The 21,371-nt window shown below is 26.6% G+C and overlaps 1 protein-coding gene across 8 annotated transcripts in view; it reads left to right on the top strand.

The window, feature by feature from the left end:
• The window catches only part of LOC132940196 (phosphatidylinositol-binding clathrin assembly protein LAP), a 31,372-nt gene extending 14,834 nt beyond the window's left edge, over nucleotides 1–16,538 (top strand). Inside the window, exons 3-18 of one of the 8 annotated variants that reach the window (XM_061007650.1) lie at nucleotides 2,070–2,212; nucleotides 2,278–2,353; nucleotides 2,489–2,509; nucleotides 2,680–2,782; nucleotides 2,901–3,109; nucleotides 3,819–3,967; nucleotides 4,030–4,121; nucleotides 10,800–10,950; nucleotides 11,034–11,144; nucleotides 11,238–11,478; nucleotides 11,559–11,831; nucleotides 12,271–12,376; nucleotides 12,442–12,553; nucleotides 12,846–12,899; nucleotides 14,475–14,595; nucleotides 14,707–16,538. In XM_061007650.1, coding sequence (XP_060863633.1) covers nucleotides 2,070–2,212; nucleotides 2,278–2,353; nucleotides 2,489–2,509; nucleotides 2,680–2,782; nucleotides 2,901–3,109; nucleotides 3,819–3,967; nucleotides 4,030–4,121; nucleotides 10,800–10,950; nucleotides 11,034–11,144; nucleotides 11,238–11,478; nucleotides 11,559–11,831; nucleotides 12,271–12,376; nucleotides 12,442–12,553; nucleotides 12,846–12,899; nucleotides 14,475–14,594 — 1,961 coding nt within the window. In that variant the 3' untranslated portion in view covers nucleotide 14,595; nucleotides 14,707–16,538. The remainder of the gene's footprint in view (nucleotides 1–2,069; nucleotides 2,213–2,277; nucleotides 2,354–2,488; nucleotides 2,510–2,679; nucleotides 2,783–2,900; nucleotides 3,110–3,818; nucleotides 3,968–4,029; nucleotides 4,122–10,799; nucleotides 10,951–11,033; nucleotides 11,145–11,237; nucleotides 11,479–11,558; nucleotides 11,832–12,270; nucleotides 12,377–12,441; nucleotides 12,554–12,845; nucleotides 12,900–14,474; nucleotides 14,596–14,706) is intronic. The other 7 variants (XM_061007654.1, XM_061007652.1, XM_061007651.1 and 4 more) reach the window with 7 other exon arrangements.
• The last annotated feature ends 4,833 nt before the right edge of the window (nucleotides 16,539–21,371 follow it).

Genomic DNA, 21,371 nt, shown 5'->3' with positions numbered 1-21,371 from the left:
TAATAATTACAGAGTTATCAGCTAGTAAAGGGATTTGTTTTTTTTTGAGCTTTTATAATTTCTAACAGTAGTGTACTACTTAGACCTATTTTTTTTTTTTTTTTTGTGGTGGTGTGGGATTAATATAGAAATTGGTGGTTGAGTAGCTAACCATAAAGGTATTGTAATAAAAATTGCCACAACCAAAAATATAATGGAAAAACTTCCGTAATTATATACCCAGGTTTTATATTATTTTACATAAATAATGTATTCTATAATCTATCCAGCGAGAAAACGCGCAGCGGGCCGACCAAAATCAGTTTTTCTGCACAACCCATTGGGTAATGATTTGGACAGCAGGGTGACGCGGGGGGATGCGCTAGTGCGCAGAATCGGTGCATTCTTTCGCTTGTCAGAATATAGGTAAAACTATCATTAGTACAACAATTTTAATATTAAATAATAACCCGCGTGCTTAAAAAATACCCAAATTTAAGTAATTGGTACCCGAATGACCTGATCCTGAAATATTAAACATTTTATCAAAACTGTTTTTCTATTTCTAGTTCATTATTTTGGGTGTAAAGCCATAGTTTTTGTATTATTTTTATAAATTTGGGTATTATATTATATACCTAAAATATACTTACTACTATTAGTAGTATTATTGTTAATGGGGCCGATATTACTCTTTACCTATACGGCTATACCTACCCAATATGCTCTCAATATAAGTATAACCCACAACCAACAATAAAATATTAGCATTCATTATTAATAATAACTATGCAAATTAGTAATTAATAGTTATTAATTACATTTTATTTGAAGTCTTTAATATTGTAATTTTTGAAGTTCTAAGAAACTACAAAGTGAATAAAATAAAATAAAATAAAAATAACATATTAAAAATAAAAATAATAATAAGTGATTATGTTTCTTTTAAACATATCCCATATATGTAATTTAATAAATAAACATAAAGGAAATTTAAAAATAAATCTTACCTAAATACAATTTTAAATTTTAAAAATGGGGTTACATTATGACCTATATTCAGAAAAAAAATGTACCAAAAACCGTCATGTTATTACTATACCTACACAGCATTTGGGAAATGATAATATTTTGTGAATATTTTAGAGTGCTTGAATAATGAATATTTGACTAATTATATTGTATAAATATTTTATTCTCATGATAGCAAAATATTGGACTCTATGGTTGCACTAAAATGTTGACTTAATATTTTTACAATGTTTCCATTATTCCATATTTTTACCATAGTTGGGAAATATTAAAATGCTGTGTGGGTATGTATCTATTTTTATTTATTAGGTACTCTAAATGCTGTTAAAGGAAATACCTTATTATTACAATAAAATAATGAGTTTTACATAGATTAAAATATATACTTTATTATTATATTTAATCTATGCTAATAATGACTAATGTCTAAAATAACATTTTTTAAATTTAATTATTACAAATATAATGAATATCAATTGTATGATATATGCATTTGAAATATTGTGGTTAACTGTTACTACAGACATATAAAAAGATAGATAGATTGCATTTGGAGAGAGAAGATCTCTTGTCATCATTGTTCAAGAGAGAAAGATAGATACTTCAGGGTATCATACAATAAACGATATACCAATTTGATTTTTCATTCACATTATTTTATATGTTTTGCATTAATTGTTAAATTATTATATTGATGGATTTGATTGTTTTTTAAAAGTATCGTTACAAATATTGATTATTTTCAAAACCGATACCACTGATATTGATTATTGGCTTATCCCTCCCTTATTAATACACTAATGTGGTATGTCGGTATGTGGCAGTTATAAAAAAGGGTTCATGGGATTGGGATATGCCGCTGCTTATACATAACATTATAGTGTGTATACAGTATGTAAAGTACTAAAGTGTGTTATATTTTGTAACAGCCCTGAAATATATATTTTAAATAACTATTATTAATTAATCTCTGAACTTTTTTTTCAGAACATTACTTTTAGGTTAGGTATTTGTTAATCTGCTAATGTATAAAACATGATTATTTATTTTTATTCTAGATTTGATACACTGTACTAATGAACCAAATGTGTCAATCCCTCAACTAGCCAATCTATTAATTGAACGGTCACAAAATGCCAGTTGGGTGGTAGTATTTAAATCATTAATCACGGTTCATCATTTAATGTGTTATGGAAACGAGGTTAGTATAAATAATTTTGTATCATTTAAACATAGTATTTTATTAAATATTTTACATATTTTTAGAGATTTACGCAGTATTTGGCATCCAGCAATAGTTCCTTTCAACTTAGCAATTTTTTGGATAAAAGCAGTTTACAAGGTGAATAATTATAAATTATGTTGGTGTGGTTTAATTTAAGACTTAATAAAAATTATGAAATACTAATAATTAAACTGAAGAAAAAAATTAGTATTAAAAGTACACTTGTTTTATTTTTATGCTTGGTACATTTAGGACCCGTCGGAGTACGATCTGGTAAGAATAACAACTAAACAAACTAAGTTAATTAAAAAAAAAAAAAAAATTATAAACAAATATAACAATTATGTATGTATTCATAGTTCATATAATTTTCTAAATACAAGTAATTAATCATATTATAATGAATTTAAAATGTTTGTACTCATTAGATTTTATCTTTTTAGGTTATGATATGTCACCATTTATTCGACGTTATTCAAAATACTTAAATGAAAAAGCTTTATCGTATCGTACAGTGGCATTTGATTTTTGTAAAGTTAAAAGAAGGTATTAGTATAAAAAAGTTATGCTTATAATTAATGAATTATCAAAATATAATGTTTTATATTATGCTCCTTGTTTTTTATTAAATTATTTAACTTTTTTGTTGAATATTTAACTTTAGCAAAGAAGATGGAGTATTACGCACTATGAATTCAGAAAAGTTGTTGAAGACATTACCAGTTCTACAGTCACAACTTGATGCTTTACTTGAATTTGATTGTTCTGCTGCTGATCTCACTAATGGTGTTATTAATATGGCATTCATGTTGTTATTTCGTGATCTGATCCGATTGTTTGCTGGTTATAATGATAGTATCATTAATCTTTTAGGTATTTATATGATGATATATTAATATAAAACAGTGTTGGGCATTTAACTACAAAAGTCTAAATATTTAAAATTTAGAAATGAATATAAAATTTCTTGCCAAACTCTTTGAAATGACTGTGTTTTGGAACAAAATCGTGCAGCTAGATGTGGCAAAATGGAAGGGAAATAAAATTGGTTTTTGGTTTGGTATTCTTAATAGTATTTTTTGACTGAATTAATAATTACAAATGTTGTTTAGCTGAAAAATGTGTGGAGTATCTGGAGTATTTTGTATCTCAGAACCATTTTTGTATACCATCCATCGATGAAAGTATTCCTTTACAAGTTTATATATTTTAATTTTGTTTGTAATATTCTTAAAAGTATAATATTACAAATTACTATTTCCCCATTGATAATTATTATTAATTTGTGTAACTTCTAAATTGCTAATATTACTATAGTAATATCCCAATCCAAACTGCTATGTAATAAATTCAACCAAACTTAGTGTCTTAGAAAGCTTTTCTAGGTACGGTTTGTGTATATATTGTAATTGTATTAATATGATAAATGTAAGGATATTTATTTTATCAAGTTATTGCGTAAACCCAAATATATAGTTTGTGCTCATCACTGTTACAAATGGCTAGATAATTGTAGTATTGTTATTTATTTATATATTATATTTTTATATTCATCAAACGTGAATGTGTTATTTTTTTACAGAAAAATATTTTGATATGAACAAAAAGCAATGCCGAGATGCTTTAGATTTATATAAAAAGTTTCTTATTAGAATGGATCGTGTAGGAGAATTTCTCAAAGTTGCAGAAAATGTTGGAATTGACAAGGGTGAAATACCCGATCTCACTAAAGTATGTTAAATTTCATTTTATTGAATATTGTCTGCATAATTAAACTACTTATTTATTTTTAGGCCCCGAGTAGCTTATTGGATGCATTAGAACAACATTTAGCTTCTATTGAAGGCAAAAAATCAGCAGCAAACACTCCTACACAAGCAACGAGGTATGTAAAAAAACTTTTTGTTTTTTTTTTCCTATTTTTCTTATTTATTTTTACATGAATAATGAATGTGATATAGAGTATTATGAGGATGTCATATTCTCATTTATTATCTCCACCTTACTAACTCATAGCATACCAAATTGTATGTTAGAATAATCTATTTTGCTCTGTTATTTTTAATAAGACTAAATTTACCTATTACCAAATTTAAAAGTAAAAACGTTGTTTATGGCTCCATATTGTGTAGAGTTTTTTTTTTAGACATTTTAATTTAAAGTACATTTTGAGCATTTTAAAACTGTAAATTTTGTGCTAATTTGAATCTAAAATTTTTAACTTTAAAAATATTTTTATAACAAGTTTAATGGATTATTCTGAATGTAAGATTTGCCAAGTTGAATGTTTGCAAGACAAAAACAACACATGAGGTTATGATGTCTTCTTAAAGTTTCTATATATATTTTGTTCAAAGCCACATTTCAATGTAATATTCATTAGGTACTCGAATAAAAATAGTATATTTAACAAAATTATTATTTTTTTCTTAATTTATTGTTTTCTGCGAAAATAAACTGAAGTTTTTAAATTTTTTTGATAACCACAAACCATTAACTATTATATTATTCTGTGTCATTTTTGTTTTGATTCACTAATAATTAATAATTTTTGTAAGCGAGATCATGAAATTTAAACTGCCTCATATTTTTAGAAAAATTATTAAATTAATGATTATTAACCTTGGTAAAATGGTAAATCATATTTAATGCTACCATAAAGTAATATATATAGTATGTAACAATACAAAAATAAAAAATATTTAAAATTTAAACTTATTATTCAATAATTTATTGGTACGTTTAAACATACTTTATGGTTGTATTGTCATATGGTATAATTTAATAAGTTAGTTTATTATAAGTTATAATCTTTTGTATTTATAAGCAAAATAAATAAAGATCTACAAATTATACTCGGTGATCCATTTAACTCCAAGACACTCAGTTTAAAAACTATAAACATTTATTATGTTTTTGGGCTGGATATAATATTTTTTTTCTGAATAACAAAGTTTAAATGAATGTTAAAACGTTTTTAAAACATAAGTACTTAAATTCCTCTTAGAAACCGATGCACATTATAATTACGTTACTGTCCTATTTCGCTACACAGTACCTAGGGACCCCACCCCCCCCTCCCGCAATCGATAAATAATATAAATACATTACCATCATAACCAAATAAAAAAGGGACCAGCAAAATTAGAATAAAATTTTTTTTTAATCATAATGTTATAACAGTATACGATTCAATGTTTTCCATAAAAAAGAAAATATCTTGTTTTTTTTACATAATTTTAAGTTGTTAAAAAATTTAATTTTTATCCTTATTGCTTTTTATTTTTTTTTATTAAAACATGCATTTTTAATCCCTTATTCCAAAACAGAATATTTCTTGAAGTACTTTTATGTATAAAACCAAATGTTGGAAGAGTAATTTATGAGTATTTAAATTTTAGATGTGCATACGTAGTGGAGTGGTATACAAGTACCCTGAAAAATACTAGGCCACTGCCTCGTTCATATAATTACTAAATACTTACTAAGTAATAAATAATAAATAAATAAACTAATAAACAACTTGTACAAAATTTGATTTTTATATATCAAAATACTCCAAACAATATTCTGTTAACGGAAAGTGTTTTCTGAAGTAATGAGTATCTTACGTTAAATGGATCATCCCATATAGTATAAATGAGAAATATTTCAACAAGATTTTCTCTTACTATATATTTTTTCATTACTTCTTCTTAATAAATAATAATTAAAATTAAAATATTTAAGATCCTTCCTATTACTATTTTTTTAAATCCTTAAGTCATCCTTATATTATTTTATGTGCATTTTTTTGTTATTTAGTTATACCTAATTATGTAAATTCTATCTAATTCTATCTGTTATAGTTAAATATTATTTAGAAAATAGTGTTTGAATGTGGTTTAAGTTCGTAGTTATTCACCCAATGATTGACTGTTTATTTAAAACTATAACTTTAATATTATAAAAATAATTCACTTTATTTGAAAAAAAGAATGATTTACGTATGTATTTTTTAATCAAATATCAAATTTCTTTTACTTTTAATTAAACTTTAAAAATGTTATCCAATAAATAATGAAAACATTATATGTACATTTTAAATTTCAAATGTTGCTAACTAATTTTAAAAAATAACAAATATTTTACTGGTAGGATAAAATAAACACATTTTAAAATTTAATGTTATATCATTTGGTATTATAAACTCTAGTACTAGAATATAACCAATAAACAATTTTTTGGGGTTTTTTTGATTTAAAAATGTTATTTATGCAATATCTTATAGCCTAAAATATTCTTGTAGCTGATATCTTAATTATTTGGTTAATTTTGTTTAAATAATATTAATATTTGTATCCTATATTTCCTTATTTTACATCATGTTACCGTCAAGGTCGACAGTCAGTTATTCTTAGTAGGTAGTCATTATTGACAATAGCTAATTTGGTTAGGCAATGTAGACATTGCCCAGAGAATACATAAAATTATTAATTTAATTAATAGTCAGTGGATAATAATTAGTTTATTTATTAGAATATTTACTTAAATAATCAAAGAATATCAACTAGAGCATGTACCTATTATGTTACTATAATTTATACTTATTAGTTATTACTATTAAAATCTATTATTTTATTTATTTTTATAAGACAAATTGTAAATCATTTTGAATACATGCGTGTTCCTCCCCATTGACATTTTAAAAGAGAATGGTAGATATTTAGCATGTATTTGTACAACAGTTCTTGAAACTATTGTCTTACTGTTTGTTCACAAACATTTTTTTAATTAAAATTCACTAATGACCCTCCACCTCCTAATATTATGTATATTCCTGGAATGTCTGATATTTACTGTAACATATATTAAACAAATCAAAAGGAATTAAACTATTATATTTCAGTAAATTTAATAGGTAGCATAAAACTAATAATTGATTAAGAGGACGCTACACCCGCATGTGTTGTCTCTGTCTTACAAAATGTACAATATAGCAAAAACTGTTTTGCACGAGAAAGAACCAAGAAGGTTACAGTCATAACTAAGAAACGAGATTTTTACCACATAAAAAGGAGATCTTTGGCTGTGCAACATTGTTTTTATTTTTTTGATATCACTTATATGATAAAGTTCTTACTGTTTCAAAAACCATTATTGTTTGTGTTTTTCAAACTTGAAAAACTTTATTCATATAAATTATATCAAAAAAATAAAAACAACGTTGCACAGCCAAAGTTCTCCTTTTTATGTGGTGAAAATCTCGTTTTTTTAGTTATGATTGTAGCCTTCTCTGTTCTTTCCAGCACAAAACAGTTTTTGCTATGTTGTACATTTGTAAGACGGAAACAACACATGCAGGTGTAGCGTCCTCTTAACTTTTATCATTTATGAAGGCTATTTTAATTTTACTTTATGGGTTTTTGGTGACTATTGAGTAACTCTGCTATATAGTATATTTTATATGTTTGCATCCCCTAGTACCTACCTATTAGTTAGTTTTTTATTGATGCACCTGTTGATACTTTTATACAATCAAAATGTCTGTTTACACTTAACTCGTTAAAACTTTAACTACCGCTATACATCATTATAAACTATCCATTTTGGATTTTGTGTACAAATTAAATAACTATTGTAGTTTTTAAATTCATTTTTTATGTTCATTGGAAATGTAAAATATTATTTGAATAACATAACATTAGTAATTTATATTTCTGTGTTACTAGTTTACAAATTACACGTATAAAAACAGATTAATATACATACTTAATTAAGTAATTGTAAAAATTGTCTTATTAGTGATAAGTGTATACAATTAAACAATTTTTCATCAAACTATATATGAACTTTCATTGAACCGAATAAAATATTTTTTCCTGGTGCCATGCTACCATTGGCCACTTGTGAACCTCAATGTTGGAGAGGCAGATATTTCTAAAATGTTTGGGAAAAAATAATTCTTTTAAAATATTAACTACAATACACATAATCATAATTCATAATGCTAGGTATTCTAGGTTTAATAAGAATCATTCAAATTGGGATATTACACCAATTTCCTTTTGGTGAAATTTGGCAGTTTATTAACTGATGACAAACTAACGTATATTTTTGGCCTCTGATGCAATACTTTTTTGTTTCATTATATCATAAAATATTTTTCAGCTCCCCTTACTTTCTTAATTAACTTTTTCTGTCAACTAGGAAAAACATGTTTTGCCTCTTGTGATGGCCCCACATCCTTGTTGTGTTAATGAATAATGTGTTATAAATAGAAACCAGAATTGTATGCATTTTCACATTCATACTGAGTGTATGCACAACTAAGGATTCATAATATGGGCATTTCAAATCCAGCTGACATTTTGCATATTGATGCATATTTGAGGGGTTATGGCATATTTTGTTATTAAAGTATATAATTTGTATATTTTATACATTATTAGTAAAAAAATAACTTTTTAACCTTGTCTTGGTCCTCTTTAAAATAAAAACGAGGATTAATATTTTGATCAACAATTAATTTTAAATAATCACAAATATCTTTTTGATGGTCAACATTTATATATTTTTTTTTTATATAGTTTTGTTTTCAACACTATTTATAACAACTATGCTGATCAAATAAAAAAGAGAAATAATAACATGATGGATCTTTGATTGAACCCACTGAACTAAATATAATACAAATATAAAATTAATAGGTACATAATATTATATAATATTTGGTTGAAATTCTAATAATTTTTTAATGAATATAAATGTGGATTACTTCAAAATTTTTTATTAATTTTCTTACAAAGATAATTTGACTATACAGTCTACTTAAAATATTTATGTATTAATAATACTCTGTATCTTAAACAATAAAAAAAAAAATTATAAACTTATTTTGGTTCAAATTGTTATGCATATACTGCATATTTTGATGTTTTTGTGCATATATTAGCATATAATTCCAGTCCCTAGTTATAAATTATCATAATTATAATTTTCTGGATTTGATCATTAGATGGAAAGACAAAAAATTGAAAAAAATATAAACAATTATAGACAATTTAAAACTATATAATTGTTTGAGCTAGAAGAATTATTAAAATTAAAAGTATGAATTTAAATATTTATAATAATAAATAATATTTTACATGCTCACCCGAGACAATCCATCTGGAAATTGTGTACTACACTATTAAGACAAGTTTATTTACCTATATTTTATTATTGGTTATTAGGTTATTAATCTGTTTAGTACATAATAATCACCACAAACTAGGATAGAATGGACTGGAAACGAACAGGTGGGCAGGTGATGAAGAGCCTGGTCACTTAAGTTTTAGAGCAGGCTTATAAAGGGAAAATTCAGAAATCATGTATCGACCGCTACCTATTTATATCATCTAGTTAACGCTTAATACATGATTGCTTCCCCACCCCCTTACATAAGCCTACCATAAACTCTAATCGGCCAGGTAAATCACCAATTGACTCTCGTTTCCAATAAATTCTATCTTAGTCCTGGTAATCACTTTATATACATATAATGTTATGTCAAAAAATAATAATGAATTAAGTAATGGTAAAAATATTAATACTTGATCAATAATTTAAACTATCAAAATTTCAATAGAAATTTGTAAAACAATAGTAAATAAATGACAATATGGTTTAGAAAAAAAAAAATGTTTTGTTTTATTATAATATATTATGTCCTTTGAAATCAATTTTATAACATATTTTTTGGTATTAATTAATTATTTATATTTAAATATTACAGTTAAAAATTGTGAAAATGATTTGTTAATAATCGGTATTTTTTGTTTGTAGACTACACATTGTGTTACCCTAGGGTGACCATATGCCCTGTTTAAAATGGCTATGTCACTTTTTTGAGAATTAATGTTCCTTGTCTCGACAAACTGCATTGGACATTTTTTATATTGTTTTTAGAAGATGGTCTCATTTTAATTCCATTATCTCTATGTAATTAAATGTGAGTACAATATAAAATCTGTACTCAAAGTCATATTTTCGCAGTTTTATATTAAAACCAATAATTCAATATAAACAACAGTTTTCGTAGAACGGGTTGTCGAGTGCCAACAGCTGTTAAGCATGCCAAGACATGTCATACATTATTTATTTATATAAATCAATAGGAAAACATCCTTTTTAGTAATTTTAATGAAATATAACACAAAATATGAACTGTGTAATTTTTCACAGTGTTCAAATTTATATTATTAACCTGCACAACCACCATACTTAGCTTATTCAACAACACACTTAGTTGGTTTAACAGGCTGTTATCTCCAAAAAATCTTTAAAATGTAAAAAAAGGTGAAACAATTTTGTACGGTCTTTAGCCATAATTGTAACTCCTATTTTATATAAATATGGTCACCCTATGTTACCCACTTATAACTAAATTGTTTCTTTAGTTAGTCAAAACATTTTTAGAACTAAGTAATAGTAGTGTTTGCAGTTTTTTTATTTTATGTTTGTCTTTTTTATTTGAATTTTGTATTTTATTTTGTTTTTATTTTCCATCTCCTGTCCTATCCCTTGCATAATCGTATAGCACTCATCGGACAGATGTAAAGACTGGTGTATCTGCCCTTTCTTCCACTAGCAGCTCTTTTGGAACAATTGCCCAGCAATCGGATGGAGTTGAGGAGTCATTGAAGCAAGCAGTTTTGGCTGAAGAAGAAGCTGTTTTAAACCAATACAAGGTAATATAGTAGTATTTTATAACATTTTTTTTATTAGTCTTGTTTTTAAAATATTTTTTTTGTAACAATAATTATCTTCCTAGGCCAAAGTCAACAGTCCTGTGAATGGTACAATCGCTTCAGTCAACAATCCATTTTTAGTTTCATCTGAGCCTATTGTAGACTTGTTTTCATGTCCAGCTCCGGCTACACAGGTATTACACAAGATATAATTATGTTTTTAATGTTGGTGCAATATGCTATTACAGTGAGTTTTATTCATTTAATTTAAATCAACTTTTTTTTAGACGTCAACGAAAGCTTCAGATGATTTACTTCAATTAAGTAATCCATTTGCTGACATGTTTTCCACTCCAATGACAGGATCACAAACAAATGCTTCGAATGATATGTCTACTCCTCTTGCTAATAACTGGATGAGTAATGGATTTAATACAAATAGTAATGCATTTGTTGATGATAAATCATTTACATCTGTTTTTGGTCAACCTGAATCCAACCAATCATGTCCTGCTCCTACTGCTACAGGTAAATGAAAAATTCTAAGTATAATAATGAATAGAAGAATATGTTTATAAGAAATTCCCTGAGTATATATGTCTTTCAAGCTGCGTGTTCTGGGACATCTTTTATTTCCTCAAATGTTTTTTCTGATTCGAATATTTTTGAATCAAGTCCTCCATCTGTTGAAAAATCACAATCCAGAAAATCTAGTGGGGCATCAATACCTCCACCAAGACCTCCTCCACCTTCTACTATTCTTCCATCATCTAATCCTAATCCTGTTTCGGATTCGGCAGCAGATATTTTTCTTCCTCAAAGCGTCCCTCAACCTATAAATGGATCTCCTGGCAAAACCGATTTGGCCGCACTTGCTTCAGGTATACAATATAATATGATATTGTATTCAGGCATATATGTTTCGGCCTTCTATGTTGTGTGAATTATGATTTTCTTGATTTCCGGGTAGTTTTTTTTATTTCGAAGCAGGCACTCAATTACTGGCCTGTAGCACATTATTTTAATTTATTTAAAATAATTATTTAATGCTTTTGCAAAAATACAAGTTTTAGGCTTAACATGATGTAAGGTCCGTACTTGAGTTAACTCTTCAGTGGTTTTTTTAAATATTTATATTTAATGCTATATTATGTAAATGGCATGGGCATTATCGTAATTTATTATTATTATTTTTTAGCTATTAATATGATTTTCAGTAATCAGCAGCCATTATTATCATATTTTATTTGCTTTAATGATTTGTTTTTTTTTTGATAAAATATTTTATATTTCATTTTATTTTTTGTTATTTAATTTTAGGTGCATCTGATTCAGGTAATAAAAAGGTATTAACTGGAGATTTAGATAGCAGTTTAGCATCATTAGCAGAAAATCTTACTATCAATAAAGTTACACAACCGCCACCGTAAGTAGTTATTTAATATTTATTTTGTAAAATGGTTTTATTGATTTGTTTTTTTTTTTTTAAAGAGTTCAATGGAATTCTCCTAAAAATACTCCAAAACCTGGTAATGGTCAACCAGGGATGGGTTGGAGCCCTCAGCCTATGGCCGCTACAACTGGTGCAAATTATCGACCAATGGTATGTAACAAATGTTGATTATTAGTTTTCAACTGACAACTTAAAAATAATATATTCTAATTGTAGTGGACAGCTTAAGAAAAAATTATTTTTATTGATTAAGTTGTTTCTATGTAATATACCTATGCTTGTACTTTGATATTTTCTTTTGTAAATTGCTTCTCAAATTAAAATGTTGCCCACAATTATTTATTTTTGTATTTATACATTTTATTTTGCATGTTTTTATTTATGTACATACATTTTTATTATTATTTTATTTTATTTTTGCTTGCTGTATATTGGATTATAGGGTCAAGGAATGATGTCCAACCCTTCACCATTTGTATCAACATATGGTCCAATGGTAAGTCACATTCACTTGTAAAACTGCTTCAAAATAAACTAGCATTGAATTAGTATAATTTAAACACCTATTTCACATTGAACAAGAATTTTCGGGTGTGGTCTATGTTCATCTCTAATAAATTGTTATATGTATACTGCGATCAAGTTAAGACAATGACCAGGCGGTGGACGCATTTTTGTTCGTTTCAGTCAGATCCTTGTCCCGCAATGCCAATACAACAATCCCACGCATCTTATTGGCTGACCGGTATTTGACTGTTATTGTTTTTACTATGGAATGTGAAGAGGTCGCGGTGTTATATGTGCATGTCTAATGCGCGACCGGTCATCATCTTAACATGATCGCAGTATATTTACCATATTTGTAATAACTTATTTTTAATAAATATTAAAAAATAAACATTTGTACATTTGTATGGTTATATTTTATACCAGGGACAGCTATATACTATTTTTATCCAGCCCGTTTTGAAATATTGATTTTTTATAAGTAAATGAGAAAAAAAATGTTAGATGTAATTCCCAGCTTATGAGACCTTAAGTTTTAAAAACTGTCCCTTTGGTGAGTTTGAGTTGACCATCCTTGCTTTATGTCAGTGGCAGCGTACACTTTTATTTGTTATGCTATTTTAGTTAATTAATCAGAATATATAATTAAAAATATGAATTATCTAAAACTTAGTCTCAATAAAATATGTTTGCACCACTGCTGCTTTATACTATTTTTTTTCGTAATAATTTAAATTTATTTAATGCTGGTAAAATTAAAGATCTAATTTTATACATGCAATATGAATATTTACTTGATCCCATTTATTATTTCACCATATAACTTATTAATCAAATTATGGTTTTTTTTATCAGTCTGCGCATGTTGTACTGAATTCATCAATAGTTAGTTATTTTTGTTTAAATTTTAAAGGTATATTCTATTTTGTAAAAAGTAGAAACACGTTTTTAATTTGAGTAGCTTTGCTAGTTTGGCTATCATTGCACATTCACATCATACAATATAAGTATATTATAATTTGGAAATTTCTGCATAGTATGTGTTTTTTGTCACTGATAATATATGGTTGAAATTGTCTATATAATTGTTATGTAAATAAGAGTGTATGTGAAATTTATATAAATTAATCGTGTCATAATAATTATTTTAATATTTGCATTTGTATAATATTAAACTATTTTTTACTATTAAAATATTTTCCAATTCCCATTACAACTAATATTTTCTTTAAAAAAAATCATACTTTAGATGTATCTAAATATTAAATTTCTCTAATCTTATAAATTTACTTCTTGTGTATCTGTCTGTAGCTCAGATAGCTTATTTGTTTATCAATCTAAATTATTAATCATACCTTACTTATCTATATTCTTTTTTTTATATATTACTGAATAGTAACGCCACTATTAAAAATTCAAATAATAATATTTGTATCTACCCTCAACTCAGTTAATTTGTTGATGGTATAAATAATACATTATTTGGAAAAAAAAATTATATTGAGTTATATTTCGAACAATATTTGTATATTATTTCTTACGTAAGTTTGTGTTATATCTTAAGGGTGTACAACCCAGCTGTATTGGTGGTAGTGCAGTAGGTGGTGGTAATCTTGGAATGACTGCTCCTTCCAGTACTCAGAGCTCTCAACCACAGCCTGTCTTAGATCCTTTTGGTTTATAAGGTAATCTACTTATTATGTTCTGTATTTTAAAAAAATATTCCATGTGAATTGTTCTAACAAATTAATTATATATAAGTAATATATTATTATACTCATTGTTATTTGTTTTAGGAAATAAACTGGGACTGAAAAAGTGAAATGTACAGAGTTTTTATTGCACACATTATAAAGGGTTCACAAAATAAGTATCATCGTTGCAACAATCCTCGTGCCATAATTTCAAACTCTAAATTGGCAAAATGAATATAATTTCAGGTATTACTGTTATTTAGCTAAAAATCTATTATTTATACTTATACTGTTAAAGTATAAAAATAAAATAATGCCCAAAATAATTTCTGCCTATTTTAGCCTAAATTATTTTAAATTAAACATAAAGTATTATATTTAGATTATTACTTAAAAATAAGCAAACTCTAGCTTAGAGATAAGAAATGTGTGTTCTATGAAAAAGAGATTGTTCCTTTAGGAATAAAGTAACAGTTTTAGTTTATGATCTTGTTAAGTTTTTTTAACTTAATATTAAGTGCAATATAAAATAAAATTTGATTTAAATTATATCCTATTCGTTTACCTCATGAATATCTATTAATTAAAAAATAAAAAAATAATATACTATGTATTTTATAATGAATAATATTATTTATAATAATATAACATACAATGTTAAACAGACAATATTATAATATTGTTAATCCATTTAAGAGTTATATAGCTGTATAACTATTTAATAAAATTACATTCTCTATCAGATATACTTAGATAATCTAATTAAAGTAGGTACTGTGAATTATATACAATATATACAATAATATAATTGTAATATATTTATTTTTATCAAATTAAAATAAAATAAATACTCCCATGTCGGTAAAATTACTATATAATATAGAATATAATATGTTATAAGTAAATTATCATTATTGAAAAACTTGTATCAAATTTAAATAGGTTCATGACATATACAGTGTTTTAGTGTACAGTATCGGTTCAAACAAAATCATATCTAAATTGTTACAAAAATATGTAATTATACATCAGTTGTTACCTAATTTTTATTTTGTATGTTAAATACTAAAATTAAATACAAAATTTGGATACGATTTTGAGTGAACATTTTAGAAGTATTGGATATTAGTTTGTCTAATATAAAAAGTGATAATTGAATGGTTGGAAATTCTATAATAACATAGTGGAATAAATAAATATATATTTATTTTTTTTTTTTGTCAAAAGTAATATCATACCCTTTATATTTATGCAGAAATATAATATTGTTGTATTCAATTCTTATTTATTTAAAATTATCAATATTTTTTTTATTATTATTTATTTAATTTTAAATTCCTTATATATTATATTGATTATACATATTGTTAGTTCTAACATAAACTCATCACTGTGGTTTTTTTTGTTTGAAAACAATAAATTATTGTGAAATTATGTAACCGACAATTATTGTTTATGGGTATATTGCATAAATCATATTAGGTTTAATTTTGTTTTATTTTCATTTTTTTGTTTGTATTCTTTCAATTATATTATGTTACCTTCCATTTAGAAATTCAGTCCATTTTTATAAATACATGTTTTTATTATTACGGATTTATTGTGATGTTATTTTAACAGAAATCTTGTTAGTATATTTTATTTTTGGCATCACCTTTAGTTACTTTTTTTATTAATTTGCATGTGATATATAATTTATGACTTTTGTATATTTATGTTACTTTACTTATTTATTTTGTAAAATGGCTTTGGTTTCGTTAAAGTTAAAATTAATTTTTACTATGGCGTTAATTATAATAAACATTCCAAAATAAAATTAATAACAATATAATATAATTTATAAATTATAATATTATCATTATATCTTTGTAATTATTATTGTAATTAGTGTATTGGCATGTAGATACACAAAATATATTATTATTATTATTATATGAGCCTTTAATTAAAAATATATATTATTAAATGAACCTATAGCTCTTAAAAATACAAATATTTTGGAAATCCTAATTATATTTCTACAAAAAAGGATCAACAAGTAATTAACAGAAAACCATTTTCTAAACATTAACTAGTTATGAGTTGACCATTGTTAGTTTTATTTGTTGTGTTATAAGTTATAACTAATACATAATAACTACAGAAAAACCTTGGTATCTCAGTCTTAGGGACCAAAAAAAAAAAAAAATTTGTCATCGAAATTTGAGGTACCGAGGTAATTTAAAACATGTGATTGAATGATCGTGACTGAAAAAAAATATTTGATATACAGAAGCTTTGAGATACCAATGTTCCACTATATTAAGTACTAAGTATTAAATATTAAGTACTAATACTCAATTGATGATATTTTCATTTAGAAATTCAGTCCATATGGTCGTACAATGTTTTAAAGTACCATTGAATCTTCAAAGTAGGAACTACTTCTCTTTAGTCGTAGAGGATTGAGTAAAATTTTTAAACGAGGCAGAAATTTCAAATGCATAGGTAGGTGATTTGTAATCAATTATGGAATTTATTAAACTTAAATTCCTGTTGGATAAAATGTATATCCTTCAAGGTTGAGATCATAATGCATTATTTTTTAAAATGAATAAGAATTTGATCATTATGTTATAAAAATCAAAAAAATGTACCCAGTTGTAATGTTCAACTTGCTGTTTTCCTCTAAATAAAAAAAAATTTTAATGTGATCAAATTGAATAGAGCAAGTGTTAGTATAACAGACTGCAGCATATTCAGTCAATGTGAATTATTGGTAATCAGTCAATCAGTGTAGTAGGCAGTGGCGGCTCGTGGGTTTTTAATAAAGTAGTGTACATCCAAAAAAAATATAACCAATATAATATATATATATATTAGACACACAAATTCTATTATAACGCGGGCTGCGTGTATCGACTTGCTTTAATTTTTACACTGTACAAATGTGCACAACTGCACTACTATAATAATACACGCCAATACCGTTCCGTCGCGGTCAGCCGGACGGCCGTTTAGCAGTCGAAATAACCCAATCCAAATATTAAATATAATATTATAATATTATTATTTTCATAATATTCTGAATTTATATTTTTATATTTTGAAAATAATCCTCATTACATTACAGGTACTTAGTTGTGTTATTATGATGTATGTTTTCAATTTTTCTTGAGTTTGGGTAGGTAGTGCACGTGCACTTGTGCACATACACACGAGCCGCCACTGATAGTAGGTACAATAGTAAATATATGCAGTGGCACCGAATGAAATTAAAACTGGCAGTTCAAATAGTTTGGTTGACCCTGTGACCACTTCAAAAGATTGTGAAACAGGCTTAACTAACTATGTATAATTAATAATTTAATGACATTCTTGTGTTTAATACAATATTATAGCAGAAAGATTATAGAAAGTATACTCTATTATTTTACCTACCCACCCTATTTTTGAGACAGCTCAATTAAACTACCTAAAGAACATGTTCAGCGTCACTGAATAGTTGTATAAGTATGTAGCATAATTAAAGCATTACAATTATGAAATTGTGATGTAAAGAATATGAAGAGACTAAATTTTAAAATTGGTGGGTTGGTGATAACTGATCATTGTTAAAAGCAACAAAATCTGGCTATAGGTAACTGTAATGAATGTGTTAAATTTGAATTCAACAATAAATAAATAAAACAATTATGACAGGGAATGGTCTGTCAGCCTACAAGCAGGTGATTGGAGTGGTACAATTTTAAGTAAGACAAATTTTGACCCAATGGTTAAACTAAGCTGTCTTACACGCTATAAAAATGGGATTGAACAACTTGAAACGTTTTATGAAACAGAGTACAGACATTGATGAAAGAATATTTTTACAAGAATGCATACCTAATTTTAAAACACAAAGAAAAAAAAGGTGGGCAAGTGGGTGTTTTAGCTGAAAAAAAATGTTGTTTAATATAAGACATAAAAATCCATTTTTTGGGTAGGTAGCTCCTATATATTTTGTTTTGCATCATGTTAAAAAAATTGTTCAGCATACCACTGTTTCAGGTAATAATTTAATATTTATATGATTTGTTCAAAGTATGCAACATTATAATATTATATTATTATATTATTATGTAGTAGGTAATAGGTATCATATTTAATATTATATATTTATATATGAAAAATTATTTCCCCATGATATTCTTATTATGTTGGTAGTTGGTGTAGGATACTGTTCAACATAATATATAATATCTATTAATTCCTATTTGGACGGCGTTAAATATAATGCATTATACTTATACATATTGTTTTGAAGTTGATGACCATGAAGCATGAGATACATCAACAATGTAGTAACAACATTCTACTGTGCCTGCCTAATTGACTGCCATTTATTGATAATTTTTCTGTTGCCTAAGCACATTTTCACCGTCATAATTTAATTGCCTAAACATTTAAGCACAAAATTATTATCTATAGCTGGCAACAACGATATTATTGAATTACTCTTTAGTGTCATTAAAGCGTGCGTGTACTAACTGGTGTACTATAATATTATTATAGCAGAACCGTAATTTTGTACTTTTCAATGCGTCCTCGAGGAACCATCACATAAGCCACTCATTCATTTTCTTGTTCCTTTTTTATAAAATGGAATTCGTTCCAGGAATCTGTTCCTTACAAACACTGACACATAGGTATTATAACAAGTTTTGTGAATATTGTCTTTACAAAAATTATACAAAATCTAACACTGAACACTCAACAAAAGAAAGAAATGTGCTAGTCATGGCAATGTCTAAAAAGTAAAAATTAATTATGATAATAACCATAATTTTCTTTCTTGATGAAATATTTTTTCTATTGATAAAAATATATCTTCTATGTCATTATGTATGACTTCAAACGTATGCTAAAAAATGTGTGGATTAGATAGGTTTTTAACGTAACTAGCCATTTTGTTTACAAATTAACTTCATAACTTATTAACTAGATTAATTTTTCATTGTAATATCCGATCTTATTTTCATATTATATATGAAATTATATAATATATAGAGCTGCAGCATTCTGAACAATAATTCCTTTACCTGCGTTTTCATCAATAAGTGGATTAAAATGTAGTACTTACCTATGTATACATACATACATATAATACATTAAAACATTTTGTAAATGTGTTATTACCTATACATAATAGGACTTATAATATAATAACTATGTTCATATAAATACAGGGGGAGACTGAGCCCCTGAAGGCCCAGATGCGTATAAGTTTTAAAACTACCAAACAAGAAACTCATGTTACAATTATTATTATTTTAAATAAAATAACTTTTTAAGGAACTTATAACAAAATGAAAAATTTCTGTGGGTTTATACTCAACTAAGTTTAACATAATAAAAAAACAAGTTACTTAAATATTTAAATCTTAAATCTTTTTCAATACAAATAAAATAAAAAAAATTCAAAAATAAATTTAATTTTTTTAATTTAAATACTATTTTTAATAGGTATTAACTATTATTATTGTTGTAAAAAATTAGATACCCTATACACCCAGTATAACGTTTTTCACATGAGATATCAGTGTTCTTGATTTTTTTCGTTGTACCATAGAATGTTAACATATTTTATTCTTTGGTCAAAAAGCTTGAAAATTTAATGCAAGTCTCCTCATAAAATGTTTACTTTGGTTACAAAAAAACCAAAAGTATAGGTATACCTGTACAGTATAAACAAAAATACACAATACTTCCACAAGCCGCGTAAATTAATTTTACTATATTATACTATTATACTATAGTAAATTAATTTTACTATATTATACTATTATACTATATTAATTGTAAAAGCTATAAAACAAAAACCAACTAAATAACATGACAAAAACGTTTATTTATATAAATCTAAACATAGGATTATGACAGTATGCCATCTTGTTATTTACAGGTTAATTAAAGGTATTTACAGGTATATTATTTTCACTTAAACTGGTCTTCAACTAACATCCCCTTAGCAGGTTTGGGATTTTAACGGCTAAAAATAGATTTTAAGCTATCTATTTTATTCAGGACGTCGAACGGAATGTCCGGTGAACAGAACGGAAGTCCAGTCGGACACAAAAACCATAGGAACTGATAAGGAACACGGACGCGAAAGGTGGCGTACGACGCATAAACAGGATAAAGGTGAGAGGGGAGGGGCAAACTCCGTGAACTCAGAGCAGTCAGAGCAGCAGCGACGTTCAAAAGCCGGTGCCCAAACAGTCCACGTAAAACTGCGTTACGAATTTTGTACATCATATGTATGGTCTACGTCCATAACACCGCAACAAATCATTTGCAGATCTAACCTCTTGACCCGGCTCCAAAGCGAGTGACGTCTTGGACCGATGGCGATTACTGTCAAGGGTTTACTGGGTTTAGTTCCCGCATCTCTACGGCCGACTTGGGTCACCGTGTCCGGGAGACTGCTGGCCGTCTCGTTTCCTGTCGCTTTTTTCGATACGCCTATGGACTCCACGGCATCACCACCAAACCGTACCACCTCTGCTTCCACGTTCTGAATCGAGCGTTCTGACTCCAACGTGTCGTCTTCGACAGACCGAACCGGTGGTAAAGTCGACTCGGCCACAGACGGGGAATCAGTCGAAACGGCGTTCGATTCAGACTGGATGATGACAATATCGGAAACTTCTGCAGTAATCGAAATCATATTGTTTAGAAAATATAGTTTCTGCCGTCAAACTATCACACGAAACGTAGGCGAGTTATAATCTTTACACTTGCAGGTT

Source organism: Metopolophium dirhodum, chromosome 3 (genome assembly GCF_019925205.1).
Source record: "Metopolophium dirhodum isolate CAU chromosome 3, ASM1992520v1, whole genome shotgun sequence".
In the NCBI taxonomy this organism is placed as follows: Eukaryota; Metazoa; Arthropoda; class Insecta; order Hemiptera; family Aphididae; genus Metopolophium; species Metopolophium dirhodum.
Note: the sequence above shows the minus strand (reverse complement) of the source record. Positions and strands in the feature narration are given on the sequence as shown.